The 26,744-nt window shown below is 42.8% G+C and overlaps 6 protein-coding genes across 7 annotated transcripts; 2 read left to right on the top strand and 4 right to left on the bottom strand.

The window, feature by feature from the left end:
• Window positions 1-161: 161 nt before the first annotated feature.
• Window positions 162-1,928, bottom strand: LOC125768394 (zinc finger protein 235-like). The gene is made up of 4 exons (XM_049435998.1): window positions 1,576-1,928; window positions 705-1,499; window positions 471-622; window positions 162-402 (listed from the first exon to the last, which is right to left on the bottom strand). Exons 1-4 carry the CDS (start codon window positions 1,708-1,710, stop codon window positions 195-197), a joined length of 1,290 nt encoding a protein of 429 aa, XP_049291955.1. The 5' UTR covers window positions 1,711-1,928; the 3' UTR covers window positions 162-194.
• Window positions 1,929-2,487: 559 nt separating this feature from the next.
• On the top strand, window positions 2,488-4,477 carry LOC125768375 (uncharacterized). Of its 2 annotated transcripts, XM_049435941.1 has the most exons (3): window positions 2,488-2,828; window positions 3,435-3,776; window positions 3,857-4,477. In XM_049435941.1, the coding sequence occupies exons 1-3, from the start codon at window positions 2,682-2,684 to the stop codon at window positions 4,391-4,393; spliced, it is 1,026 nt and encodes a 341-aa protein (XP_049291898.1). In that variant the 5' UTR covers window positions 2,488-2,681; the 3' UTR covers window positions 4,394-4,477. The 2 variants fall into 2 exon arrangements, with proteins under 2 accessions (XP_049291898.1, XP_049291897.1); XM_049435940.1 differs by having other exon boundaries at window positions 2,488-3,776.
• Window positions 4,478-5,010: 533 nt separating this feature from the next.
• Window positions 5,011-8,168, bottom strand: LOC125768385 (protein DDI1 homolog 2). The gene is made up of 3 exons (XM_049435974.1): window positions 7,389-8,168; window positions 5,624-6,556; window positions 5,011-5,549 (listed from the first exon to the last, which is right to left on the bottom strand). The coding sequence occupies exons 1-3, from the start codon at window positions 7,696-7,698 to the stop codon at window positions 5,263-5,265; spliced, it is 1,530 nt and encodes a 509-aa protein (XP_049291931.1). The 5' UTR covers window positions 7,699-8,168; the 3' UTR covers window positions 5,011-5,262.
• Window positions 8,169-8,451: 283 nt separating this feature from the next.
• Window positions 8,452-9,646, top strand: LOC125768432 (copper transport protein ATOX1). The gene is made up of 3 exons (XM_049436063.1): window positions 8,452-8,810; window positions 9,042-9,120; window positions 9,245-9,646. Exons 1-3 carry the CDS (start codon window positions 8,808-8,810, stop codon window positions 9,376-9,378), a joined length of 216 nt encoding a protein of 71 aa, XP_049292020.1. The 5' UTR covers window positions 8,452-8,807; the 3' UTR covers window positions 9,379-9,646.
• Window positions 9,647-9,663: 17 nt separating this feature from the next.
• On the bottom strand, window positions 9,664-11,665 carry LOC125768389 (POC1 centriolar protein homolog). Its single transcript, XM_049435983.1, has 3 exons — window positions 10,371-11,665; window positions 10,060-10,308; window positions 9,664-9,921 (listed from the first exon to the last, which is right to left on the bottom strand). The coding sequence occupies exons 1-3, from the start codon at window positions 11,235-11,237 to the stop codon at window positions 9,664-9,666; spliced, it is 1,374 nt and encodes a 457-aa protein (XP_049291940.1). The 5' UTR covers window positions 11,238-11,665.
• Window positions 11,666-11,730: 65 nt separating this feature from the next.
• On the bottom strand, window positions 11,731-12,863 carry LOC125768421 (39S ribosomal protein L21, mitochondrial). The gene is made up of 3 exons (XM_049436049.1): window positions 12,683-12,863; window positions 12,452-12,618; window positions 11,731-12,381 (listed from the first exon to the last, which is right to left on the bottom strand). The coding sequence occupies exons 2-3, from the start codon at window positions 12,507-12,509 to the stop codon at window positions 11,846-11,848; spliced, it is 594 nt and encodes a 197-aa protein (XP_049292006.1). The 5' UTR covers window positions 12,510-12,618; window positions 12,683-12,863; the 3' UTR covers window positions 11,731-11,845.
• Between the last annotated feature and the right edge of the window lie 13,881 nt (window positions 12,864-26,744).

The following is a 26,744-nucleotide window of genomic DNA, read 5'->3' as shown; positions in this document are numbered from 1 at the left end:
TTTACTGCATTGATCTTAGAACCTTTAAAACAGAGTATCCCGCTACAGAGATTCCGGTTAAATTAGATTATTACTTTGAACTCCTGTTAGCTGAAGATTTTGTTGTTGCTGGATTAACATAAACGCTTTTCTCTAATCTTATCAATAAAGAACCGGCACGGTTTATCAGTCGTCGGCATTCGCTGCATTTGGTTTTATTCTGGATGATCTTTCTTGATGTGTATGCTTAAGAGACATTTGTACCGGTAGGTTTTGTCACATAACGTACATTGAAAAACGACACCAGCGTGCGTGAGTTCGTGCGTTTTCCTAGCGTACTCACTTTTGAATCCCTTCGGGCACTGGCTACAACTAAACGGTTTGTCATCCGAATGAACTCGCTGATGATTTCGATGGTCTCGTCTGCAGGAAAGAATGAGCGTTTAGCAAAAAGAAAATCTTCTTATACTAAAACAAAATGCAACTCATACTTCTCTTTGAACTGTTTTCCACATATTGAACAGGTAAATTTCCTTTCATCACTATGACAACGGATAAGATGTACGCGATAGTTTCCAGGGTGATTGAATTTCTTCGGACACAATTTGCATTCGTACGTTTCCCCGATTCCGTGTTCAGATCGCTAAAACCAAACAAAAAGTTAGATCTTTATGAGCTTCATATACATTAACTTGTACACATGGCCTTGGCAGAACGACACTTACCATATGTGATTTGTATGAACTATTGCTTGTAAATCCTTTATTACAAACTTCGCACGATTTCACTATCCTCTTCATGTGGACTGCTTGCACATGTCGATATATATTGCCGTGGTTAGCCATCCTAACGGGACAGTGGGGGCACGCATACTTCATTTTCTTCGTATGTATCGCCATGTGGTCGCTGAGCTTTTGCACCACTTTGCCACATATGTCACAGAGCTGGGATCGGATTGCTTTGGAGAATCGATCCCGCACCAGGTGAGTATGGTTTGCACTACTTTCGCTTTCAGTGTTTTCTACGTTCCGTTCGAGCTGTCGTCGTTGCTGTGTGGCTCTTATAAGGCGCATACTTTCCGCAAAAAGTGCACTGCTGTCCATTCTTACTTTGTTGCCCATCGATTGTCGGTCTTCACTTTGCTCATCATCGTTAGAGTACGGTTCACCAAGCTCAATACGATTCGCGCAGTAATCGAAATCGTGTATTGCTTCCATTTTCTCGAATTCACACGAGAACCGTTCACCTGTTACATCAGGCAGCTCTTCCTTCATGGCTGTTGCTTTTCGCTTTTTACCCTTGTTCACAACAATAAACTCGATTTCCGAAACGCTATCATTTGTTTCCACTGTAGTTTTATCCGCTTTTGCGCAATTATCAACCAGTTCTTCGAGCCCCAAGCAAAACTCCCGAAAAAATGTTTCATTTGCCAAGCAACTGTGACGGAATGTCACGGAGTTAATCAACTTTATATGGCAATCTCCACAAAGTACGTACGGGTTGTTTTCCTCTCCAAGGGTCTGCAAGTAGCAATGGAAACGTTCTTTGCTGGTAGGACCATCAGACGAGATGAGACGAGAGCTAATTCTAACCTACCTTAATTCCTGTAAATCGTGTAACATCCTGCATAGTGAGCGTACTGTTTATTATCGTAATTAATGGAACCAGATTTTCCCAATCCTGGCTCAAACAAAATCTGCAAATCTGTGAACATTGTACGTGTAGCGCCATTCCGATCACTGATGTAGTTTAATAACAAACACATAACCCTTCAATGCGAAGCGACTCCAATACGACAGCTATTAGAATGTAGCCGCTATAAAAAATGTAATTTTATGGCACAACGATTTGATGACACAAAAATTTGAAAATTTCCTAAGGCCTTAGCTTTTTTTGGGAAATTTCGCAAAATTTTATAATTTGATTTATTTTAATGCAAATTGGTTGAAATAAGTTTCTTGTCACTCAAATAATGCTTTAAATAAAAGAAAGATGAAAAAATAATAATAAAAAAAAAATCTAAAAATTTGAAAATATCCCAAGACCTTAGCTTTTTTGGGAAAATTAGTAAAATTTATAAATTGATGCGCATTCGCAAACGCGACAATTGCTAAATAAGTAGTGGCGGGGTAACTTTGAGCTGACTCACACTGTCAGTGGACGTCCAAGCGAGGAAGCGAATTGCAGATGAAAACAAAATCAGCTGTTCGGTTTTAAAACAGCTGTTCGGTATGCACAGAGCGCAAGGAGTCTAAAGAGATACTACTTTATTACTGTTTTTCTTTGTTTGTTGATCCGGCAACGCGGCATGTGTACAAGTCCATATTTTTAATTTGTTTCTTCTTTTGTTAACATTGACAAAATAATTGATTACAGTACACGAACGGCAAAAATCACTCAAAATGAGCAAAAAGGAAAGGATAAAAGCGAGAAAATGTGAAATCTTTGAAAGTTGCACGTGCAAGATATCCGTATTGTTTAGATGTGTCAAAATGACAACAGTGGCGGCTATAAAGAAAAAAGCTTCTCCAATACAAAAAATGATCTTTCCTTTGAGATTAGTTCCACATTTTAGTACAACACAGTAACGTTTCGAAACTTTTCCCATTCGTTTAGTTAACATTGAACAGTATTGATGTGTTTCCGCGTGCACTTCCCACACACTTCCTAGCGATTTTGCAAATTGATTATCAATAGTCAATATGAGAACAAGAAACACGGTTAAAGTTTCTGGCGGAAATGGAAACAATACGCAGAAACGGAAATACACTCGTCAGCCCAGAAACAAATCACACACAACAGCAAACAGGAATTCGGGTTTAGATGATTTCCAGCCAGAGCAAGATCAAGTAAGCATCGCACAAATTAACGACGTGCCTGTTCTATCCGTTAAAGAGGAAAGTAAAACCTCTGATGAGCCACTGAACTGTCGAAATCTAAAAACCGAGTTTGGTGCGGATGTGGTCAGCAACCTAAAGACAGAACCATCTAACCAACTGCTTCAACAGCGGGAAGCAAATGAATCCTTGGTTTTGTTTGCTCGAAGTTTGAATCAAGTAAAGAATGAGGTAATTGATACTGAAAACCAGGGAAGCAACGTAATTGAAGGGAATGATATCACAGCGTACAGCTCGCTAGGAAATAATGAATCATCGACAATCGTGTATCCCTATGAAGCAAAGCCGGAAAGCAACGTGACCGCTTTGAACGCGCCTAATCCTGCAACATGTACCAGTATACCTAAAACCGAAAACCTTTTCAATAGCCAGCCAAATCAGAAACCTAGTTGTTTTAACGGTGCTTACAAACTGTATCGATTTATGGTTTGTGAATGGTTTTACAGCCATATTGATCGTCCACTATTCGCGGAACAAAGCTACAAAAACTGTAATCTCAGTACAATGGTAAAAGAACAATATCCGTCACTTTTCACCCGTTCGCTGAATCGCATCCAGTGGAACTATATCCGTATGAAGCTCCCAAAGGAAAGGCCGGTTCGTCGCTTGTCGCACGCGTTTCTTCACCACGAGCGAATTAATCTGGAGCGTCGCCGTGAAAAGTTGCGCTTTCTGATGGAAGACTCAATGTTTGAATATTTGGACGACGACATACCGTCGGCCATTCCAAAACCGATCGACATCGGAAGCACAGTGAGAGGTACCACGTTTATACCGCACTATGGATCACATACGGGGCAGGTCATTGGCGTGGAAAACCGGAACATCCCATTGTTTCGCGTTCGCTTTAGGAACGACAGCGAGCAACTAATTCCAGACTACCGGGTAGCGCTTGAGCAGGTTAGTACAGATTGGCTTTGTTTTGTTGTTTATAGTTTAAATGCCAATCAATTCCGTTACGTTTTCTTTTACCCCAACAGTTTTTTCACATTGCAGAAGCTTTGGACACTGTTTCAGTAACCTCCAAACACCTGAAACAAATCGCATTGCAGGAAATAAATCTTATAGAAAAATTTCGTTTGTTACATGCGTTGGAAAATATTCGGCTCAACCTAGCCGCCCGTCATGCAACGGGATTTCTAAACGCAGTGCAAGACAAGGAACAGATCGAAGCGTATGATCAGACCGTCCGTAAGCTTATGCATTTGAATCGGAATTTGTTGCAGCTGATGAAACAGATCTCCACCGACTATGAACAGTACATGGCCGAACCCCTGACGGCGAACGATGAGGATGACGTACCCGTGGTGGATAAGTATGTTATGGACGAAGCCAATCAGCTGCTAGCGGCGTACACAAAGTTGGACCAAATTGACAACAGCCCTGTGGCCGATCTGCTGTGGCGGGAAACTATGCAGCGTTTGCACAGACGTCCCGAGTACTTGCAACAGTTCGAGGCGTACCTGGCATCCAACATTGGAATGATATTCGATGTAACTTCACGCAGTTTGAGATGATTGCTAGGAATGTACCTAAGGTGTTTTTTCTCGCACATGTTAACTAGCACAAATTGTATTAAAACACATTTTAATTACCAGTAATGTTCTAATGCTTTTATTAATATGTATCTTACCTAATAGAACAGTTCGTTTAACCCTGAAGCCCACTCAAAAACAAGGACAGTTGTAGAAGAGGACGTAGAAATAGAAGAGAGTATCGTAGATGTAAAAAAAAACAAAGCAAACACAATCCGTGGAAACAGTGAAGTAAACCCACCAGCTTTACAGTGTTTTCATCCTAGAAGTTCAGTCCATTTTCTCCATCACGCGTGCCCCTCATCTAAACAAAGCGTTTTACCACTTTTTAAAACAATGGGAAGAGACAATGCAGCAATACAAGTGCCAGAAACATTGAGGAAACACTGTGACTGTTGTTGATAAGCAGTAGCAAACACATTTGATTGTTGTGTTCATCGATTAAACCTAAGCTAGACCAGCACACGAAACGGTTGAATAAGTCGAATAAACGCACTATATTGTAGGTATGACCCCGTTGCGTCGTTAAGTTAGCACAAAAGGCAATCAAACAAGCTGGAAAATGCCCGGAAAAGCAAAAACATTCTCAACACGACGAATACAAATACGGAACATTATACGAATCAGTTCACGAAGAGGGAAATGCAGCGAAGAGGACACGAAAAATAAATGAATGTGCTCAAAAAAAAGACACAGAACAGTCGCGATCGTTGCAGGTAAAACGGTGCACACGTGTTTTTTTAAAAAAGCGATTCCCCTGTTTGCCTGAGTGATTACAGATGCTTCCGGCAGTGTACGCGAAGCTACAACACAACCTGCTGCTATTGTCGTCTCGGGGATGTGTGCTTGCATTACCCTAGTTTCGCAAACAGACCCGAGGTGGCCTTCGTTTTGTCACCGTTAGCGGCCCGAAGTTCGTCAATCACCATCTGACGCTTGAAGCCCATCGATTCCAGTTCCACTACATCCATTTCGCTGAATCGATCGGTTGGCAGAAGCGTCAGCGGTGGTTCCACATCTTCCTGCATTGGTTCCGGTGCCGATGCCGGTGGTGCTTTCCTTGCATCACTGCTCGCTGGAGATGGTTCTGTTGTGAGTGTGACGTTACTGCCACTGCTGCCGGCACCGCTCGTCGAAGCTACGGAAAGAAGAAGGTTGAGAAAACACGTGAGAAGAGTGAATCGGAATCGTTACCAGTTTCGCGCACTTTACCTTGATCGGTTTGACTCTTGCTTAGCGCTTCCTTTATGGCCAGCTCTTCCGCCAGTTTCGCCGATTCGGCCAGGGCACGTTTCTCCTCCTCGGGGCTACCGGTCAACCGGGCACATTCCGGTAGATCACCTTCCGCTAAGAACGGTGTCTCCGTGCCGGTCGTTCCAATGCGCAGCACATTGTTCTTCAGATCGATGTTACACTGGTGGCGCTTGAGCATGTCCAGCCCAAGCAACATATCCATCGGTTGCTCCTCCAGCACCGAAAAGCTGGACGTGAGGAAATCCTTCTCGATCTGTATCTGCACCATATGGATCCGGCCGATAATGCGTTGCACGCCGACACCCTTTGCAATGCCGGCCCATCTGGTATCGACCAGCCGCATAATGTTGCAGCGTTCTGCGGCAGCCGCGCTCATTATCGTGGCCTGTGCGCCCGAATCGATGAATGCTTTTACCGGATGTCCGTTCACCTTGCAGTTGATGTACAGCATCACGACCGTACCGAACGTTTCCGGATTGTACTCCATCGCTGCCTCCATGTTCGCTTCGATGTTTTTCTGCTTGATTTCTTCCGCGATCAGCCGCTGTGCTTCCGCATCGAACGGACTGGCCTGCAGTATCCGGAGCCGTTGCTGCTGTTTCTCCATCCGTTCGGCGATCTGCTTCCGCAGTACGGTGGCAAAGGTTTCCAGGTTGCCCGAAAGCAATGCCTCGGCTAAGCGGGGATTATTTTGCTTCAGCAACGCCAGCTGGTCCGGTTTCGATAGAAACATTTCGCGCACCACTGCTGGATCATCCTCGAGACCGACCGATGGGGAAGGGCGGTTTAATCCAGTGGAGGAACCATTGCCACCGTTACCACCGGTACCGGATCGAATCGAGGTAGGTACTTGAATCGAGCTAAAGTCCAGATTGGCCAACACCGCTGGTTCTAGATGAGGAGAAAGAAATGGTATGTAATTATATTTATTTTAACCACTGTTGATGTCACTTAATTTTAACCATTCTTTGTCCACGGGGAAACAGTTGAGGTTCGTTGGTACAATGACTCAAGGAATTTCCACACGGCGTGTAAATGTGTATCTAAAGTTATACCCAGATGGTCAACTGTAAAAGCAGTAAACATAAGGCGCACGAACGAGTTGATTTTTCTGTTTTGCTACCTGTAGTGATCAGAAAGCGTATTTAAAAAAAACGAGATCATTGCACTGTCTGTTCTGGGTGAAATAAATCTGCGCCGGGTGGAAAAATCGCGCGCGCTCTGAGGTCATCTTTCCGCGCGAAAATGGCAAGCGACGCAAAAAACAACACTCTTTCTCTCTCGCTGTGTGTTGCAGCAAATGCCGATGCAGTTCATTGCACTTTCAGCAGCAGACCAAACGTGTTGGGCGCGCAATCGTATTGCAGCCGGTGGGTGAGATGTTGTTGACGCGCGAAATTTTTGTCTTTTTTTTTCTTAACACGCTGAACCGCGGGATGCAAACAACGAAGATGCGATGATGCGTTTCGGGTTTGTTTTAGGAACTGCTGCGTGGGATGAACATTCAAATACGGGACATGGAAACGTTTGTCCAGGGTTAATGAAAGTAGAGATTTAAAATTGGACATTGGACTGCTTTCGAAAGGAATTAAAGGTAAATCATGTGTTAATGTGCTTTCACGCAGCAGCAATTCTAATTGCATCGGAATGTGTTTCCTCGGGACTGGACGACTAATGAGTTGGCAGATTTGCAAATGAGTTGTATGCGTTGCTTTGTTCGTACCTTCCCTGTTCCCTGGCGCTGGCATCATTGGACGGGCTCGGGCTGCTGAAGCACCCGTTGTTGCCCCAGGTGGCTGTGAGGCGGGAGTCTTATGGAGCAGTAACATATCGCCATCCTTGACATCGTAATGCGTGAGCGTTTGTTTCTGGTCCAGCAGCATTTGCTGTTTTGCCGACAGTACCAGCTCCAGGTGGGCCGGTATGTTGAACTCCATTCGGCAAAGGGCGATCAGATTTTCCAGCTCCATATCATCGGCCACCTCGAACGTGGACATGTCCGAGGAGTTAGCATCCATCACGGTGATGCGCATTGTGGCGTTGTTGATAGTACCAAGGGGATCGAGAAACGCACTACTTTCTACCACAAAAACCGTCCTTGCGGAGAAAGTAAAGATACTCGCACTTGTTGGAAAATGGTACGTTCTTGCAACACGAGCACAAACAACTTTCACAGCGCGGTCTGGGATATAAATGCGTTGAAAGACGATATATTTCACGATTCAATACGAGGCAGTCCGTAGTCGTTGTTTGTTTGCTGTAGGCAGGCAGCCGTGATATGACAACGCACCGACACGCACGAAGTAAATGATTGATCACGAAATTTGTAACCCGTTCGATCTTATTCGACAGACTAGTGTATGGGAGAAACTGTTGAAATAAGTGGAAAAAACTTAGAACATTTGAACTTCTCGTGACGAATCGAAGAAAAGAAATGCAGAAAGTGTTCCACAAACACACAACAGCTTCACAACAAAAGCAGGAGGTGGTTACATGTATAAACCTTGGCTGACCACCTGTCAAATCGGGCCGAACGATTTCAAACATGCAACAAATTTAAATTAATTTCGTTGCTGTTGCGTTCGTTGCTCATAATGATTGATTGTTTACATTTACATAATACTCTCCCTAAAAACATGTATTTTCCATGATATTCTATTTATTTATTGTTCTCTAAAAAAGGATTCGCGACGCTCAACGCAAACTAAAGATGGCAATCAGCTCCTATAAACTTATTCAAACTAACTCACTCACACAAAGAAACATTTATACCTGCCCCTGAACTACGGGGGTGCCAAAAAAGCAAACAAACTCTGCTAGTTAGTTCTGGTGTATCCCCAAGCTTTCCCCTTAAAGTACGTTATATTTACTATTCTGTATTAGTTTGGACACGTAATATGCTCGTTGTATCTTGTACCGAATCAGTTTAAATTTAAGCAACATCGTGCGACGTTCCCGAATCGCAGAATCGAACTTTTTGCTGTTGTTAAAACCGTTTCAAAGCGCATCCCTTTACACCCTTCTTGTGCAGCTTTTCCGCTTAGCACATTCGAAAGGCGCATAAACAAGCAAAGCAGAATTTGTTCTACGTATTAAGTAATTGGTTCTACTTAAACGCTTTCATCTCCACGACAAGAACATAATGGTAAGTGGTCTATTCACCGCTGCAGATTAGATTATACCCAACGGAATCGGTATCGTGCACCGGAATGATTGCCCCATCACAGCATCGTACTCAGTGGCCCTTTGCTACGGTGTCATTGTGCGATAAGAAAGAATCAAACATGACCAGAACTAAATCATCCGCTTTGATTGATCTGTTTCCCGGTGGCTGTATTGACGATATGTTATCTTTCTTTATTATCCTATTTTTCAGGCTGTTCACGAATTCAAAGTAGAAATGACGTGTACCGGGTGTTCCGGGGCGGTTGAACGTGTGCTCGGCAAACTCAAAGGTAAGCAAATAGCCAACAGTTGGTATTTGGTTACCCTTGGATACCATTATCTATTCTGAGGAGTGACCGTGAAAATAACATTCTATTAACGTGGAACTCTACTTTCGTCTGAACTGTATTGCAGAAAAAGTCGAAAAGGTCGAAATCGATTTGGATAATAAAAAAGTGTTCGTCACTTCATCGATGTCCGCAGACGAACTGTTGGAAACGATTAAGAAAACGGGAAAGGAAACCAGCTACGTTGGTCTTAAGAACTGAACACTTTTGTGCGTGAAAGTTGTCCTCAGGTGGACAGCCAATTATTCAAATGGCTGGGACGTGCAAACTACAAGGGAAATGATGACTAAAAAGATATGTTACTGATAAGCGCATCTACATCCGCTGTAGCGACTGTTTTGGGTAAACTTATGTTTTATGTGCTTTTTGTGTTTACTTTATGCAATGGTATATTATAAATCGTATAAAAAACAAACGTATCACAACGATTGACGATTAAAGATTGTAAAAATAAACTTGTAAAAGCGAACGCGCTTGTGTGTTGGCTTACGATCGATCGAGCAAGATATCTTCAAGCAAGGAGATTCTTCTATGAAAGCTGTCCATCCTTCGGCTAATGCTGTTGAGGCGGAGAAGAACGTGTTCCTCGAAGTCAGTTCGATTGCTGCCAGATGGGCCACACGTTTGATTTGGAGCTACAGCAGATCGTTCCTGTTGGCGTTTTCCTGTAAAACTGACACTCAGTCCGTGCGCTTCTGTACGTTTGTTTTCGGGGAAAGATTTATTCAGTTTGATTACGATTTCCTTGGGAAAGTAACATGAGAGTGAAATTAAAATAAGCTTTTCAACTTCATTTTTCAACTTAAGAAAGGAAAGTAAAAATTCTTCGTAGATAAATTAATGGAAGATACTAATCCTAACGCGTGAAAACTACTCGCTAACCTCTACGGCATCCGATATTTTGAAGTTTTCCGTTTTGGTTGCATCAACAAAAATGCTCGTATCAGGAAGATTTTCCTTGTTACAATTGTAGGCAGAATCATCATCGTCGGCATGTGCCTCGGTTACGTCTCGATTGAAGGTAAATTTTCGCTCGCCACCAGTTGGATTTGTTATTTCGCAGGTACTGTCCGCTGAGTAGAGTGAATTCTGTGCCGAATCTTGTTCCAAATTTGCCTTCCAAAGCATAACCTACAATGCGAACAACAGATGTGTTGAGGAATCTTGTTTGCTGCGAACGGTGACCAACTTACATGACAATCTTCGCTTCCCGTCGCAAATAGCTGTCCATCGTTCGAAAACTTCACCGTCGTGACAGGACCACGGTGGCCGGTGAGTGTAAATATTTGACGGCCTTCCAGTAGATCGATGATTTTCGTCACACCATCGTCGCTTCCCGTTATGAGATAATTTCCAGACGGATGAAAATCGAGTGAATTGACGGAACCATCGTAGATGCGGTAGTACTGAATTAACTTCCTGATATTCACATCGAATATCTTCACCCTGCAGTTGTCTAAGGCAATAGCCACCAGCGTACTATCTGGATGCCAGGCCACCTTACATCCGGCTCCCTTCTGGTCGTAAAATGTGTGAATACACTGCCCGGTGGCAGGATCAAACAGTTTCAACGTACGATCGTCACCGCAGGAGGCGATCATTTTACCATTCGGTGAAAACCGAGCACATCGTATCCAATTCGTGTGTCCGGTAAAGGAGGACAGAAACTGCTTGCGGGACACTTTCCACAGCTTGATCGTCTTATCGTCCGAGGCGGTGAGCAACTTTTTGCCGGTCGGATCGAAATCTACCGAGCGTACGTTCGAGGTGTGGCCCCGGAACTCATCGCAGTTACCCAGCATGGAAGGGACCCAAATCTTGACGGAACGATCTTTGGATACGGTTGCTATGATTCTACCGTCCGGTGACCAGCAAACATCGTTCACAACCTCCGTGTGAGCCTCGAATCGCATACAGCGTACCTGTTCGTTGTTGGTCCACACGATTGCCGAGTGGTCGACGGAGCTCGTCACAAAACGCGTCCCTTCCGGGTTGAACGACAGGCCGGTCAGTTTTCCCCGATGGCCTTTCAAGTGCCGCTGCAGAACCGGATCCAACATTTTCAGTGCACTTTTGTTTTCCGAACAAGGAACGATCGAAAATCACAAATTAGTTAAACAATAGCAGCTGCAAAATAAAACCGTCCGCTCTGCGAAGCCGTTTGCTTTGAAGTTTTGACATAACTTCGAACGTAAACGGGTTCGACCTGCACGTAGTTCTAAAAAATGTTCAAGCCGGTTTGAGTTGTTCTAAAACAATTTGCACATTTTCAAAAACAAATTGTGTCACCCTGTCGTTGGTATTTTGTGTAGATCGTACGCGCCACTTTTTAATACGGCACATAAAACCACTTACAATAATGCACAATATTGTCTGAATTAACACTGAAAGTGCTGTTTCATCAAAAAAGGATCAAATCTCACCGACACCTTAATGATGATGGAAATAGCAGCTATGAAAGCATGGTGATGCGGATTGTTCGTTCTGTGTGAAGTTCTCGTGTTGTAATGTGTATCGGTGTAGGTGGTTTTCCAATAAAGCTTACGAGGAGACTGTAAATGTTCAAACATTTTTACTTCAAAAGCAATGTAACTTTGTTGGTGAATAGCAAGTTCGTTTATCTATTTATCTGCTGCTCTAGAGCTTCTACAAATCTGGCCTTCTATCACTAGAAAAATCTTTCCTCACTAGTATCATTCAGGCTCGCTTCACTTAGCTTTCTCGTTATGTCGATCGAATTGATTCGAATCATTGTTTGTTGCGTGCGGTAGAAATTGATACGGATGTACTGCTTTCGGCGCTTCTTGCGAAAATGTGTGCGAGTGTGAGAAAGTGTTTTCTCGATAATGGTAGCCTGCACGTCAACCAGCCCGGGTGTTAGCAGTGGTCGACCGATGAGAGAAAAGTCCTTACTTCCTGCGAGCAGCACCTTATCCAGCCGTAAACGATCACCATTTTCCGGTGGCCAGTAACCTTCAACAACGATTATGTCGCCGGAAGTTATTTTAAACTGTTTGCCACACAGCTGAACCACTGCGAACAATCGTCCTTCGGATCCATTTTCCACCTGTTTGTTTACGGTATCAACGGTGTTCTTGTCAGTAACGGCAACAGCAGCAGTAGCATTAGTGCTATTCCATCGAAGATTCCCAAATGCAGCCGCGTTGTTCCATCGGGCGGCAAGTGGAGCGGTTTTGAGTGGTTCTAACAAAAGAAAACCAAAATAATAGCTTTACCAATTACCAACTTCTTTGCATATGAGGTATCAATTTACCAAGCAGTGTTGTTACTGTGGTAGGCTTTAATAAGCCGGCTAATTGTTTGAGAAACATATTCGTATTGCTTCTGACTATAGTTGAAGTTTTTTTCTATCTTTTGTTGGGTTAGTGTATGTTACGGAACTAAGGAATTCGGTGCCGGTTCCTCCTCGTAATGTTGGACCTGAAAACACAACAATGATTAGAACCGGCGATCTAAGAAGGACACATGCTGCTGGCAAGCTTACCCGCCCGGATCCGATAAGCTTCGTCGTTTTTATAATACAACCCACATTAAAAGAACTTTTACTGACTGCAGGCGAAGCTAAAAGCAATTTGTTCGTGAGAAAAGTAAGAACTTTGTTTTCCAAAATGTGGAAAACACTTCCAAACAACTAGATGGTTTTGTAACCAAAAGAATGCTGTCATCGATGGAGAATGACAGTAATGACATTTGAAAAAATATGCGCATATGTGTGCGTGTGTTTTTTGGGTGGTTAATTCAATTCGACGGTTATAACTTGAGCAAATAAAACAAAATCATTTTTATTCAAAAATTGCAACTTTTTTCTTTGATAGCATACACCAAACAGTCTTGTGTTGGCCGTAAAACATTTAAAAAATTATCTAACATTTTTTTAAATGATTTGGTATTACTCTTTGTAATTGAAGCCTGTCTTACATGTCACTCCAAAACAGATAACAATGTGTAAAGCAAATTTTTACGCTTTCTGAATTTATCTTCGCCCACAATACATCGCTCCCAAAACGGGTGAATTTTCTTTTATTCTTGTAAAACACAACAGACAACAGAACGCATGCCCACTGTCGCCTATATATGCACAATGAAACTGCAATTTACTTCTGCCGAAAATTAAACACGCGATGTTCGAACAATGTTGTAGAATAAAACAGTTCATTAGAACCTTTTGGCGCGCTTACGAAATCGGTCCCGGAGCGCACGTTCACCAAAGTCAAGCTCATGTCCAGATATGTCGCACCAGTTTGCGGACATTGCTGGCAAAAAATCGTTTGAATTCTACATATCCAGTGGTCACACTCTTGAGTAAACAAAAGAAAGGTATCTACCTACGCGGGGCCAGATATTTGTGTTACAAAATCAATGCGTTTGACAAAACAAGAGCTTTGGAGTAGCGAACGATTTGCTTCCAAATTTCTTAACTAAACCCCCTCCATATAGAAACGCTGTTTGGTGTTCGATGCTACAAAAACGTGGATAAAGATCGCCACAAATAAAAAAAAAACACCAAACTGGTATTTCGGAATTTGAATTGGTTGCTGTTAGACAAAACTGTTCACGCAGGCAGCCAGGCACGGGAAAGCACAAGACACGCGACCAACAACGAGCTTGAATTCTGCTGCAAAACTCTTGCGCGCACCAAGTTCAAACGGTCAGTTCGCGCGGGCGGAACGAAGCGTGCTACGGTTTTGTGGTCTTTATTTACATTGCTCTACAATTGTCATCGTAAATTACCCTTTGTTTGGTGGCCCGGTAGTCTCGTAAAAGGAAACGGAATGTTTCCAACCAACGGTGTTGAATGTTACTTTGTGTAAGCTTTCAGCGCTGGTGATATTTAAGCGATTTGTTATGCGGGTTATAGAATCTGTGAACCTTAGCACACATTCTTCGGTTGTAAAATCAGTCGCAAAAGGTTCCAACTATTTGTGTTGCAATATGTTAGATTGCTGATATACACACAGACACCAACCTTTAAAAAACAAAATTTTATTGCATTTAAATTCTTGCTTCAAAAGACACGCGCTTCACACGCTTGCTAGAAAACCGGTAGTAAAACTGTAGGAAAGCAAATTTAAATTGTACAAAATGATGATTTTACAGCGAACCATCAAGATACGTGGGTCGCTACGATGATGAGAATTTTACCAGCTTCCCCATTCCTACAAATTAGCAATGGGACGGGTTCCATTTTTTTGCAATCATGCGACTTCCAAAGTGTTTTGTGTCCTCCGGTTGTGGCAAAAGTGAAGAATCGTTACAACTTGAGGTGATTTATGGTGGGTGACGAACACCGTCACCGTGGTCCGTGATTATGGCGGAAGAAAGACATAAAAAGGCTGTTCGCTGTTGGCATCGACCAGGGGGTGTTCGAGTAGGGTGCGGCCTACAAGGAAGGGCAAGGGTTTTAGAGATTATGATTTGCTCACTTCATCAGCTTTAATTTGACAAACGGGCCGAGGATCAGCTGGACGCTAATGAAGATTTATTTACAAGCGAACCAGCAACGCCCGGGATCCCATGCGGTCCGGGATCGCTACCGAACTTTGTGCGTCCCGTAGTGCCTTTCGCTGTGTTCCTCGGTCTCTAGGTTTTTATCCCGCCAGCTGCACGTTGATGTAACTTCTAAGGGTGCTGGCGCTGTTTTGTGAATGGGCGCGCTCTTTAGCATAAAAAATAACACCCGGTGCGCGTGGGCGCCTCCATCGTAAATATTGTTTTCCGCCATGCTTCGAGGTGTCATCGGGCGTGTTTGAGGTTGTTAGAATAATTTTGCTACCAGCTAGCAACTGTGCTAGTGGTATCCGTCGTAGGTAGCGAGATATGTGACCCCGCTACTAAACGCTTAGCAATTGTCGTGTTTGCGAACGCGTTTCAGAAAATTTTGCAAAACTCCATATAAAAAAAATACGAAAATTCGCCATACGTGTATTTTCAGCGAAAAATCGCTATTCGAAGCGCGACTGTGTCAGAAGTTATTCGAGGAACCAAGTTCCATACCCTGTTTGAGAAAATGTAATATTTTCCTCATTTTCGCACCAAGTTTTGCCTATAACTTGGTCGGTATCCAACGGATCGTCAATCTTTAAACTGTGGTCGATAGATGGTGCCAATGGCTATATTTTCTTCTTGGACGGCCATGCCCTCAGATGTGTGTGCCAGAAGTTATTCGAGAAACCAAGTTCCCTACCCTGTTTGAGAAAATGTAAAATTTTCCTCATTTTTGCACCAACTTTTGCCTATAACTCGGTCGGTATCCAACGGATCGCCAATCTTTAACCTGTGGTCGATAGATGGCACCAATGGCTACATTTTCTTCTTGGACGGCCATGCCCTCAGATGTCTGTGTCAGAAGTTATTCGAGGAACCAAGTTCCATACCCTGTTTGAGAAAATGTAATATTTTCCTCATTTTCGCATCAAGTTTTGCCTATAACTCGGTCGGTATCCAACGGATCGTCAATCTTTAAACTGTGGTCGATAGATGGTGCCAATGGCTATATTTTCTTCTTGGACAGCCATGCCCTCAGATGTCTGTGCCAGAAGTTATTCGAGAAACCAAGTTCCCTACCCTGTTTGAGAAAATGTAAAATTTTCCTCATTTTTGCACCAACTTTTGCCTATAACTCGGTCGGTATCCAACGGATCGCCAATCTTTAAACTGTGGTCGATAAATGGCACCAATGGCTACATTTTCTTCTTGGACGGCCATGCCCTCAGATGTCTGTGTCAGAAGTTATTCGAGGAACCAAGTTCCATACCCTGTTTGAGAAAATGTAATATTTTCCTCATTTTCGCACCAAGTTTTGCCTATAACTCGGTCGGTATCCAACGGATCGTCAATCTTTAAACTGTGGTCGATAGATGGTGCCAATGGCTATATTTTCTTCATGAACGGCTATGCCCTCAGATGTCTGTAACAGAAGTTATTCGAGGAACCAAGTTCCATACCCTGTTTGAGAAAATGTAATATTTTGCTCATTTTTGAGCAATTCAGCAAAATTTTTAAATGTGATATATTTTGAAGCGAATTTGTTGCAATAAGTTTCTTTTCACTCAAATCATGCTTTAAATTAAAAAAAGAATACAAAATCAGAAAAAAATTTCAAAAAAATTTTCAACTCGAAAATTTCATAAGGGGTACCCCTTGCCATTTTTTTGAGAAATTTTGCAAAAAAAATTAAATTGATTTATTTTAATGCCAATTGGTTGCAATGAGTTTCTTTTCACTCAAATAATGTTTTAAATTAAAAAAAGAGTAAAAAATCAGAAAAAAATTAAAAAAATCTAAAAATTTGAAAATTTCGTAACGCTCATTTTTGCACTAAGTTTTGGCTATAACTCGGTCGGTATCCAACGGATCGTCAATCTTTAAACTGTGGTCGATAGATGGTGCCAATGGCTACATTTCCTTCTTGCACGTCCATACCCTCAGATGTCTGTGTCAGAAGTTATTCGAGGATGCTAGTTCCATACCTTGTTTGAGAAAATGGAAAATTTTCCTCATTTTCGCACCAAGTTTTGGCTATAACTCGGTCGGTATCTAACGGATCGCCAATCTTTAACCTGTGGTCGATAGATGGCCCCAATGGCTACATTTCCTTCTTGGACGTCCATACCCTCAGATGTCTGTGTCAGAAGTTATTCGAGGAACCAAGTTCCATACCCTGTTTGAGAAAATGTAAAATTTTACTCATTTTTGAGCAATTCAGCAAAATTTTTAAATGTGATATATTTTGATGCGAATTTGTTGCAATAAGTTTCTTTTCACTCAAATCATGCTTTAAATTAAAAAAAGAATAAAAAATCAGAAAAAAATATAAAAAAAATTTTCAACTCGAAAATTTCATAAGGGGTACCCCTTGCCATTTTTTTGAGAAATTTTGCAAAAAAAATTAAATTGATTTATTTTAATGCCAATTGGTTGCAATGAAATTCTTTTCACTCAAATAATGTTTTAAATTAAAAAAAGAGTAAAAAACCAGAAAAAAATTAAAAAAATCTAAAAATTTGAAAATTTCATAACGCTCATTTTTGCACCAAGTTTTGCCTATAACTCGGTCGGTATCCAACGGATCGTCAATCTTTAAACTGTGGTCGATAGATGGCACCAATGGCTACATTTTCTTCTTGGACAGCCATGCCCTCAAATGTCTGTGCCAGAAGTTATTCGAGGAACCAAGTTGCATACCTTGTTTGAGAAAATGGAAAATTTTCCTCATTTTTGAGCAATTCAGCAAAATTTTTAAATGTGATATATTTTGAAGCGAATTTGTTGCAATAAGTTTGTTTTCACTCAAATCATGCTTTAAATTAAAAAAAGAATAAAAAATCAGAAAAAAAATTTTAAAAAATTTTCAACTCGAAAATTTCATAAGGGGTACCCCTTGCCATTTTTTTGAGAAATTTTGCAAAAAAAATTAAATTGATTTATTTTAATGCCAATTGGTTGCAATGAGTTTCTTTTCACTCAAATAATGTTTTAAATTAAAAAAAGAGTAAAAAATCAGAAAAAAATTAAAGAAATCTAAAAATTTGAAAATTTCGTAACGCTCATTTTTGCACAAGTTTTGGCTATAACTCGGTCGGTATCCAACGGATCGTCAATCTTTAAACTGTGGTCGATAGATGGTGCCAATGGCTATATTTTCTTCATGAACGGCCATGCCCTCAGATGTCTGTGCCAGAAGTTATTCGAGGAACCAAGTTCCATACCCTGTTTGAGAAAATGTAATATTTTCCTCATTTTTGAGCAATTCAGCAAAATTTTTAAATGTGATATATTTTGAAGCGAATTTGTTGCAATAAGTTTGTTTTCACTCAAATCATGCTTTAAATTAAAAAAAGAATAAAAAATCAGAAAAAAAATTTTAAAAAATTTTCAACTCGAAAATTTCATAAGGGGTACCCCTTGCCATTTTTTTGAGAAATTTTGCAAAAAAAATTAAATTGATTTATTTTAATGCCAATTGGTTGCAATGAGTTTCTTTTCACTCAAATAATGTTTTAAATTTAAAAAAGAGTAAAAAATCAGAAAAAAATTAAAAAAATCTAAAAATTTGAAAATTTCATAACGCTCATTTTTGCACCAAGTTTTGCCTATAACTCGGTCGGTATCCAACGGATCACCAATCTTTAAACTGTGGTCGATAGATGGTGCCAATGGCTACATTTTCTTCATGGTCGGCCATGCCTTCAGATGTCTGTGTCAGAAGTTATTCGAGGAACTAAGTTCCATACCCTGTTTGAGAAAATGTAAAATTTTCCTCATTTTTGCACCAACTTTTGCCTATAACTCGGTCGGTATCCAACGGATTTCCAATCTTTAAAATGTGGTCGATAGATGGCATCTATGGCTACATTTTCTTCTTGGACGTCCATGCCCTCAAATGTCTGTGCCAGATTCGAGGAAGCAAGTTCCATACCCTGTTTGAGAAAATATAAAATTTTCCTCATTTTTGAGCAATTCAGCAAAATTTATAAATGTGATATATTATAATGCGAATTTGTTGCAATAAGTTTCTTTTCAGTCAAATATTGCCTGAAATAAAATAAGGATTAATAAATCTAGTTCTAATTGGTGTAATCCGACTTCTTATCTGGTGTATGACGCGGTGGGCAAAAACATCTTCGTTAACCTATTTATCTTGTTACTATTTCTTCTGGCTATCAGAAAAATTATGACAGCATCCGTTGTTTGTATCACAGGAGTCAGCAGCATCCGGCGACGAGCTTTCTTGATGGTTCGTTGTTTTGAAACATCGTTTATTCGCAAACGCGACAATTGCTAAGCATGTAGTGACGGGGTGAGAAAGAACCCCTGCGGTGTGTCGCAACAGTGACACACGGTGGGCTATACTAATTACTGCCGAACAAGTATGACCTAACCTCGAAAGATGGCGAGGGCACTAAGTGTACTCGTACTCATTCGTACTCTTTGGCCAACTGACATCCAACCATGAATGGCAACCGGAGAAGTCATCGGCGGAACCCGAACCGGTCACTACATGCATCTTTCTTTTCCCAAAACCAATTCTGACCGTCCGCTGGTCCAGGCATCGATAATTTCCCAAAGCTTCTACGCGATCTGCGTTGCCCATACGTGCGCCATAAATAAACAGCTGTAAAGTGTTTTTACGCTTACCGTGCGTGTCTGTGTGTGGGATGGCTTCCTCCGAAGCCGGCGCTTCCATTTCAATTCCCTTACCTGGTGGCTGCCACCATCTACTCCGTACATGGTAGTTAATCGCTGACGCGGTTCGTAACTTCCTCGCTTCACTTTCGGTGCTCGTCCTTGTGGACACGATTTGCAGATCCAAGATTACTGTCAGTTGACAAAAGGCAATGTACGGGTTACGATGCAAGATACAGTGCACGTCCCAGTGCATCTCTCCGGAATCGGACGAACGATCGAAGTCATCGCCGCAAGAGTACGCGATCTCCGGGAGGTGATGATCGCGTACAACCGTGCTCAAGAGATTTGCAGTTGCATCTTGCAATTTTTATTGCAATACCAGTGCAAAAGTCTTCCTCGTACTCACCGCACAGCTAACCAACAAAACAAAACAGCGAATATTGCCAGATACACTGTAATTCCTCTCCCCCATGATGTGCTTCTTTCCCACAGTCGCCCACAAAAGGTCGAAAAGACGCGGTGATGTGTTATTTTTTTATTATCCTTAATTTTAACATGCGCTCTTTTACGTGCCATTTGTTTTGGATTATTAACTTTTCACACTCGCACTCAATACGAACAACGGGATGAAGCGATGATTTCGGGGTTTTTGGGCAGAAATGGCATGTACGGAACATTGTTACTGTGTGCACGTTTTAACTTAATCGGCAAATTAGGTTACCTTGGCAATTGGTTTTTTTTCTTTCTCCAAAACGATCGAAACCGTTAGTGGAGTTATTAAAGCCCGTTTAAACAGTAATTCCAAGCTTTAGTGAGGTTCTTAGTGGATCGGACAGCTAAAGATGAACGTAAGAGATACTACGCAGACTTTCACCTTGCATTTAGTCATGAGCTGGAATAGTCTTCGTACTCGTTTAGGAGATCACCGCATGAAGATGGTAGTACTGCATCTGTATTTCTCAATATCCATATGTGTTTTATATGATGTCTGAATATGGAAGATCTTCTCAATGCTCTCGTGTGGGATTATATGACCTAATAATACTAAGCAAAGGACGCAGGAAATATAGGACTTTACCAACGATTGTAACTGGCACGCAAAACGGTACCACAGGTTACCGTTCGGAATGTTGTACCACTGTAACGTACAATCAGTGTACTAGCTGGTCCAAAATCGTGTACAACACCATCGCTTAACCAGATGCACCAGCCCATAGGTGTGTTGCAAGCCTGTAATTAATAGTACACCTTTACCCCCAGTGGCAAAACCTATCAAGTGGACTGGAGCGATCGTTATAAATCGGCGATCGGGACTTGCTATACCTGCCTGCACCGATTATGTCATTTTGTGCATATGATCACGATGCATCGGGGACGGGTAGCGGGCATGCACCTCACTCAAACACACGGTAATGAAGGTAATAACAATAATAAACCGAACAAAATCAACCATGACCAAGTGGTTGACTGGCTTCCCCCGAGGGTAAAAATGGATCGGCAGCGGTACCATTCCATCCTAACGGTTACAGTGGTCCAGAAGAAGTAGATCGTAATTTATTTCAATTAATTTTAATGCTAATTTAGATTAGAGTTGGCGCATAAATTAACACTGCTCATGATTATGGTGCGACTGGATCGGTTTGCGACCCGAAACGGACAATCCGGTTTTGAGTGCTCCCTTGTTACAGTCCGTGGACACTGGATGGATTGTGTTTACCGATGTAATTTTCGAACCCGTGATCGTACATCGGTGGCGCCAGAAGGCGCATTAGATTTGCGAAAGTCGAGACCATCCAGCATGAAAGCAAGTGGGAAGTTATTCGGTAGCTGAGCGGATGTTTATTGGCGATCAATCATTTCCACTCGATCAACGACACAAGGTTAACTTTATTGCATTTATTTTTGAGATGAGATAATATTGGAAAACAAAAGAAGTTTCTATATTTCGCTAATATGCAGGTGAATACTTGTATATTGACTGTCCTGTAAAGTATTTCGCTTGTAGATTACTTCTGCAAGTTTCCTTGTACGAAACGTTAAAGGAATATTGAAAGCAAACCATGTTTAGGAGGCAAATACTGTATCGCCCAGTACCGTACCCGGTGGCTAATGATATGCAACCTGCAAAAATGGAATTGTCCACATTTTGCCGATGATGCCTGCAACGGCAGGGAGAGGACCAGTTTCATTCTTAACAAGCCTTGCATAGGGTGATGTCAAAACACAACGGTCATGTTCGCCCTCGCGCTCAAGTTCCGACCGCCGGGAATCGATTGCAATGATTCGGGAAATGATTTATGAAGTTAATCCTCCCCGGTGGTGTACCATAAGCGGAAATGGAGAGTTTCGCTTAAAGGAAGTGCACACGGATGTACCGATGCGACACTTCTACCGGGTGTGGACCACCCAATCGCTCATTTATGGCTTCATTCCGTTTGTTCTTGATTGCACAATTAAGCGACGAAAGCACGCAACCGATTGTATGTCCGTTGCGGTCCCAACCAAGATGGTCATTATTATCGGATTAAAAGGTTCTGCAGTATGTATTCATTATTTGTGAAATGTTGTACCTTGTGGGAAGGTGGGTCGTCTAAAGGAAAAGCGACACGTTTGGAGCGTTAAGTTGCCATTCCTTTCAGTCTGTCTGTTGGATGGCCCAAAAGTATCGTTCGAGGGAAGGATAAATTTGGTATTAGCCCCAAACTAGGAGCATCAATGAATGTTTGCCTTTGAGATGATACCAAAAATGGTTGAATGGAGTGGATGTATGTAGAATAGTACGAACAAGACGAATCGATCCTCCTGGAGGTGCACGGAATGTATCGTCCGGAGTTACCAAGAATACTGAGTCTTCTAATTCAATGTCTTTTGGACATTAGAAAATGTAAGCTATAAATTCCTTTGGGACCCGTTTCACTCCTCTAGTGACCGATTCGCTTTACATCAACCTACTTTTAATGGTTGAGTGCCCTCGGAGTAATGTTGTCTGTAAACGCTACCAGATTGCAGGTGCTTGTTGCATATTTGTACTTTCCAACAGGCGAAAAACATAATTCAGTAATCAATTCCCGGGCATACCAGGCGGGCTGCATAGCAAATAACTTAACATTCCACCGGCACTGGAACCGTGCAGAGCATGTCACCCGAAAGCGGACAATTCTACTAATGTGGAACGCGCATGCCTAAGGTACGACGGTGAGGAACACACGGACAATCGTTACACGCCGTTCCACGACCTTAGTTGGGCTTTCCCAAGCCGGTGATCGCCGGTAGCTGGATCGATCTGCGCGGGCAATGTGCGTTCACCCTCCTACCCTTTTGGGTGGACGACGCATTGGGTTATGGTGAGCGCCCTAGACAATCCACTCGCAATGCTGTTGGACACAGCAAACATGGTCAACGGACGACGAAGAACACAAAACATGTAAAAGCTCGTTCTTTGGTCGGGGTGGTTTTTGTGTTTTACCTTCACCTACGCATGATTGACCGTATTTGGAAGAATAAAATTTCGCCATCGAGAATTCATAATTTATAAAGTTTTTTTTCTCTCTTTCCCCCCCCCCTCTTTTGCATCTCCCGCACGCTTTTTCCCTTGTATCCACGCTGACCCATCCGTGGCAAGACTCGGGAATGGCCTTGCTCGGGACAACGCTTTGGTCCACACGACCACAAAGGTTTTGTATTTGACGCGTTGCCCAAACATGGGTTCGGTTTCTGATTCGGTGGGCACACAATTAGGATATGCAGGCTGGGGTTCTGGGTTTTGCGCACTTTGTCCGATTAATTATAGATACCCGAATAGGGCCACCGATCTTTGAGGTTGACAGTTGCTCAGGTATCTATCGTCGGTTGGGAAACAAAAGCTCCACCATGACGGGACACTGTATGACCAACTATGGATGGATGGAGTTCTGTAGTGGTGAAGTTCTGGAGCAAACAAGAACCTTTTACAAAAGATTTGTAATGGGAATAGCGGGTTGGAGAAAACTCGACGATCGTTGACATTATATAGCTGAAGAACTGAGGAGATGAATCATTTTCGTCATGTTTGAAGTGGCTCAGCTCGGTTTTACAACCGGATTAAACTTCCTAACGAACAAGATATTGCACTTATCGTGCTGTTTACAAACGATTTCCCTATTTCCTTCGAGAGTAGGTAAGTATTTTTTAATATTTTTGGGATCTCCCTTCAAACGGTCAGCTTCCTCTTCTTCTGATCAAAAAACGGTTAATGTCGAATAACATATCCTCGTCGTAGTACCGTAGCACATTCGTGGAAGGAACGACTAATGGGTAGCACTGAAAGACGTCCGATACAAATTCGTAACACTTCCTCCACCGGAGCTGAACATGGGGACCGGTTTAATTTGCAAACAGCGGTAGGTCCATGATCGCAAATGCAGCTGCAGCAGTAAAGAGGTGACGCAGCTGCAGATTGATACTAACCCCCCGTCAGCCCCGTCTGCACACCGATTCTACATGCGACATCAGGAGAAGGAGCAGGTTTTGGGCTTTTGGGGTCTGCAGAAGTATCACCCTTCATGCAGTAGGTTCGCTATCTGGCGCACGCGCATGACAGAAAGCGATCAGCCCAAGGTTTGAGCCTGCGGGGGGAATGAAATGGCAACAATAATAAATACACGTGGGTGTCTAGCTGGTTTTTCGAGTTGTATACCACTCCGCCCTTCCCGGCAAACCTGTTGGGCGATCCCTTCTCTTCGTGCCGGTTTTTGCGGTATGTGCGGCGCCCTGTGCCAGCGATGATCGTACTGCAAACTCGCTACACGATCCACTCCAGCATCCTGTAGGTCCTCCGGTTCCCCCGTCGCACCCGGTGTGCACAGTGCGGGGGAAACCATCGTGTAGTGTTTGTTTGTATAGACTCGTTATTGCCATATATGCAATCAAAAGAGAAGAGAACGCTGCGGCAACGGGGCTAAAAGCCCATCGCGCAGTGCACAGGTATATCGAAAATGAGCAAAACGAAACGGTACCACAGGGGGGACAACTCATTCATTCCAATCACTGGTGGTGTGGGCCATGGGCGGACCGGTATGGATGGACCTGGCGGAGTGCCTGGCCGGTGGTACGGGTGGATGTTTGTGCTACGGCGGCAGGAATTGCTGAAGCAGCCAGTCTGTCTACGAGTGGGCGCTAAGATATCGACGAGTTCGGGAAGGTATTTTTTTTTCGTACGCTTTAGAGACGTGCACGCCGGGAGAATGGTGTGCATGAGAGATTGACTTTCAGTACTTCTTGAAGGGCTGGACTACCGATCCACCAAGATCTTGAGGTTTAAGTTGTTGGGGGTTTTTAACATTTTTACACTTTTGGGAAAGTAATTTATAATATTCATAAAAGACTTGTGGAACTTATCTGTAGAGTATTAAACCATATAAACTCCGTCCTTGATAGTTGTACAAAAATCACTTTTAATGTAAACCTCGTAAGATCCCCATCACCGAGTTCAGTCACCTGGAAAAGGATGCGAATTTTTAATCCTTATAAGATGACTCTTTAAAAACGTCCGATCGGCGTGGAAGATTGAGCCATAAAATAGTATAATCCACCTCTGCAAAAACAACCTCTTTTGAAACCGTAAGAACAGTACAGAGTCATTTTATGAACGGACAAACAAACGCACCTACTGAGGTAGTGGTGGCAGCAGTATGCAAAAGGAAAATATACAATGCACTGTCAACAAAGCGCATGTTGCCGTACTATACTCGAACCATTATCACCTTAAATGACGACCTCCAGGCTGCGTGTGTGTTTGCGTACAATTTTTTTTTATTCTCCTGTTGCTGCATCTGTTGCTATAATCGATGCGGACACACAAGTGGACAAAAGAGGTTTACGATTTCAGGTTGAGATCTACGATCCAAGGCCAGATCGGTTGAAGTGGTTCCTGAAGTGCCTGTCCGATGTGTTTGACCTCTTCCCAGAGCAGCGATGCATAAGCGTCCATGGTACCGTTCCACCGTGCGAACAGTATGGTGGCGATCATTTTAGTGCCTTTTATGGTACATTTCCGGGGCTGTAGGAGGTCCAACGTGACGTCCAATTAATGTGGACAGGTATTTCTGTCATCTGCCGAACGATCGCGATCGTTAAATTATATATTTCGTATAATCAGCTCATTTCGCACAGCAGGCGTCGATCGCTTAGATGCCGCGGACAGCCGTCGTCCTGTCCGCCTTAATGCGCTCTTTGTGCGTTTGCCATTCTATCGTCCAGTGTGGAAGCCTACGGGACGTTCCATCTATGAACGCCAGCTATATGCAGATGGCGGTCCGGTTAGGTGTCGATGGTTTGGTTTCACCTGTCGGATTTGGTGGCAATAGGTCGTGTGCGTGGCAATTGTCACTGGTGGAGTAATTAATTATCTAGTAAGCTAAATCGGTAACGGATATACGGTGCGCTACACGCGGCATTGAGCAAGGAGAGACGGCTAGAAGGGGGGAGGCAACCGTTACCGTCCGTGCCAGTTGGACATGCGGAGGAGTTGCAAATGGATCGAACGGTTTTGTCACAGGTTGGAACAGGTTGTTCGTCGGTTTGATGGCCGGTGGACCAGTTTGGAAAAAGTGTGCCGCCAAAACGGTTCAACTCTATGCAACGGTAGAGGCTCTTCATCTGGTTGATAGCCATCCTTAAGCCGCTTTTCGTGTATTTTGGTTAAACTGAGCCATTTGCTTCGAATGATCGATTGGAGATATTAATCAGATAAAAATGGGCGATATTCGCTTCCATTTTCGACGACACGTAGTCACCTGAAGAATTTACCATACATCTTCGTCATCGATACAACCAAAGCCAGACGGTTTGCTAAGAAGTGGAACACTGTGTACGCTGAAGTGGTTTTGCCATACTCTGTTTCCTTTCTGCAGTATCAATATTTGAAGAGTGAGTCAGCTTGAAGTCTCGGCTTTCGAAATGGTAATTATAATAAGAAGAAGTGGGTTCGGCAATGCGTCGTTTCGCGTCGTTGCCAATCCAGAGCTGGCAGGATCTCATTGAGCTGGTTGTCAAATCGGAAGTTCAAAATATCTCAAGAGTGATGTTTTAGGGAAAATATGGCAGCTTTTGGTAGGTCGTAACACCGTAATCCGGCGCACCTACGCAACTAGCGCTGGAGCAAAGCTAAAAACCGCGTCTGGTAAAGTTACTCTACTTTTAACGATGCTCATTATATGCCATGACTGGCTTGAAAGTAAACAATAGCTCTTCCTTAAATAGCCACAAAAATCGTGTGACACTCTTGAAAACTATTCGTCCGCCTCGTTAAGCCGATTTCAGCTCGGACCGGCGGACACGGTGAACGGGAAACCGAGAAGTGTACAAATATTGATCCGTAATGCTGGAGGATTTGTTTGGCTTTGATTTGAGCGTGACTTCCAAGTGGCTCTTGGAGGAAC

This window comes from Anopheles funestus, chromosome 3RL (assembly GCF_943734845.2).
Source record: "Anopheles funestus chromosome 3RL, idAnoFuneDA-416_04, whole genome shotgun sequence".
NCBI lineage: Eukaryota > Metazoa > Arthropoda > Insecta > Diptera > Culicidae > Anopheles > Anopheles funestus.
This window is presented reverse-complemented; position numbering and strand designations above follow the sequence as displayed.

Excerpts from the sequence above, each read along its gene's own strand:
- LOC125768389 (XM_049435983.1), bottom strand. The coding sequence starts at position 11,237 with ATGTTGGATCCGGTTCTGCAGCGGCACTTGAAAGGCCATCGGGGAAAA. Across the intron at positions 10,309-10,370 it reads CGGGAAGCGAAGATTGTCAT|GTTATGCTTTGGAAGGCAAA; the intron begins GTAAGTTGGTCA and ends TTCGCATTGTAG. Across the intron at positions 9,922-10,059 it reads AAATATCGGATGCCGTAGAG|GAAATCGTAATCAAACTGAA; the intron begins GTTAGCGAGTAG and ends TACTTTCCCAAG.
- LOC125768375 (XM_049435940.1), top strand. The coding sequence starts at position 2,682 with ATGAGAACAAGAAACACGGTTAAAGTTTCTGGCGGAAATGGAAACAAT. Across the intron at positions 3,777-3,856 it reads ACCGGGTAGCGCTTGAGCAG|TTTTTTCACATTGCAGAAGC; the intron begins GTTAGTACAGAT and ends TTACCCCAACAG.
- LOC125768421 (XM_049436049.1), bottom strand. The coding sequence starts at position 12,509 with ATGTTTCTCAAACAATTAGCCGGCTTATTAAAGCCTACCACAGTAACA. Across the intron at positions 12,382-12,451 it reads CACAGTAACAACACTGCTTG|AACCACTCAAAACCGCTCCA; the intron begins GTAAATTGATAC and ends TTCTTTTGTTAG.
- LOC125768394 (XM_049435998.1), bottom strand. The coding sequence starts at position 1,710 with ATGGCGCTACACGTACAATGTTCACAGATTTGCAGATTTTGTTTGAGC. Across the intron at positions 1,500-1,575 it reads CACGATTTACAGGAATTAAG|ACCCTTGGAGAGGAAAACAA; the intron begins GTAGGTTAGAAT and ends TGCTACTTGCAG. Across the intron at positions 623-704 it reads GTTCATACAAATCACATATG|CGATCTGAACACGGAATCGG; the intron begins GTAAGTGTCGTT and ends GTTTGGTTTTAG.
- LOC125768432 (XM_049436063.1), top strand. Across the intron at positions 9,121-9,244 it reads TGTGCTCGGCAAACTCAAAG|AAAAAGTCGAAAAGGTCGAA; the intron begins GTAAGCAAATAG and ends ACTGTATTGCAG.
- LOC125768385 (XM_049435974.1), bottom strand. The coding sequence starts at position 7,698 with ATGCGCATCACCGTGATGGATGCTAACTCCTCGGACATGTCCACGTTC. Across the intron at positions 6,557-7,388 it reads AGCGCCAGGGAACAGGGAAG|AACCAGCGGTGTTGGCCAAT; the intron begins GTACGAACAAAG and ends CTCCTCATCTAG. Across the intron at positions 5,550-5,623 it reads CAAGAGTCAAACCGATCAAG|CTTCGACGAGCGGTGCCGGC; the intron begins GTAAAGTGCGCG and ends TTCTTTCCGTAG.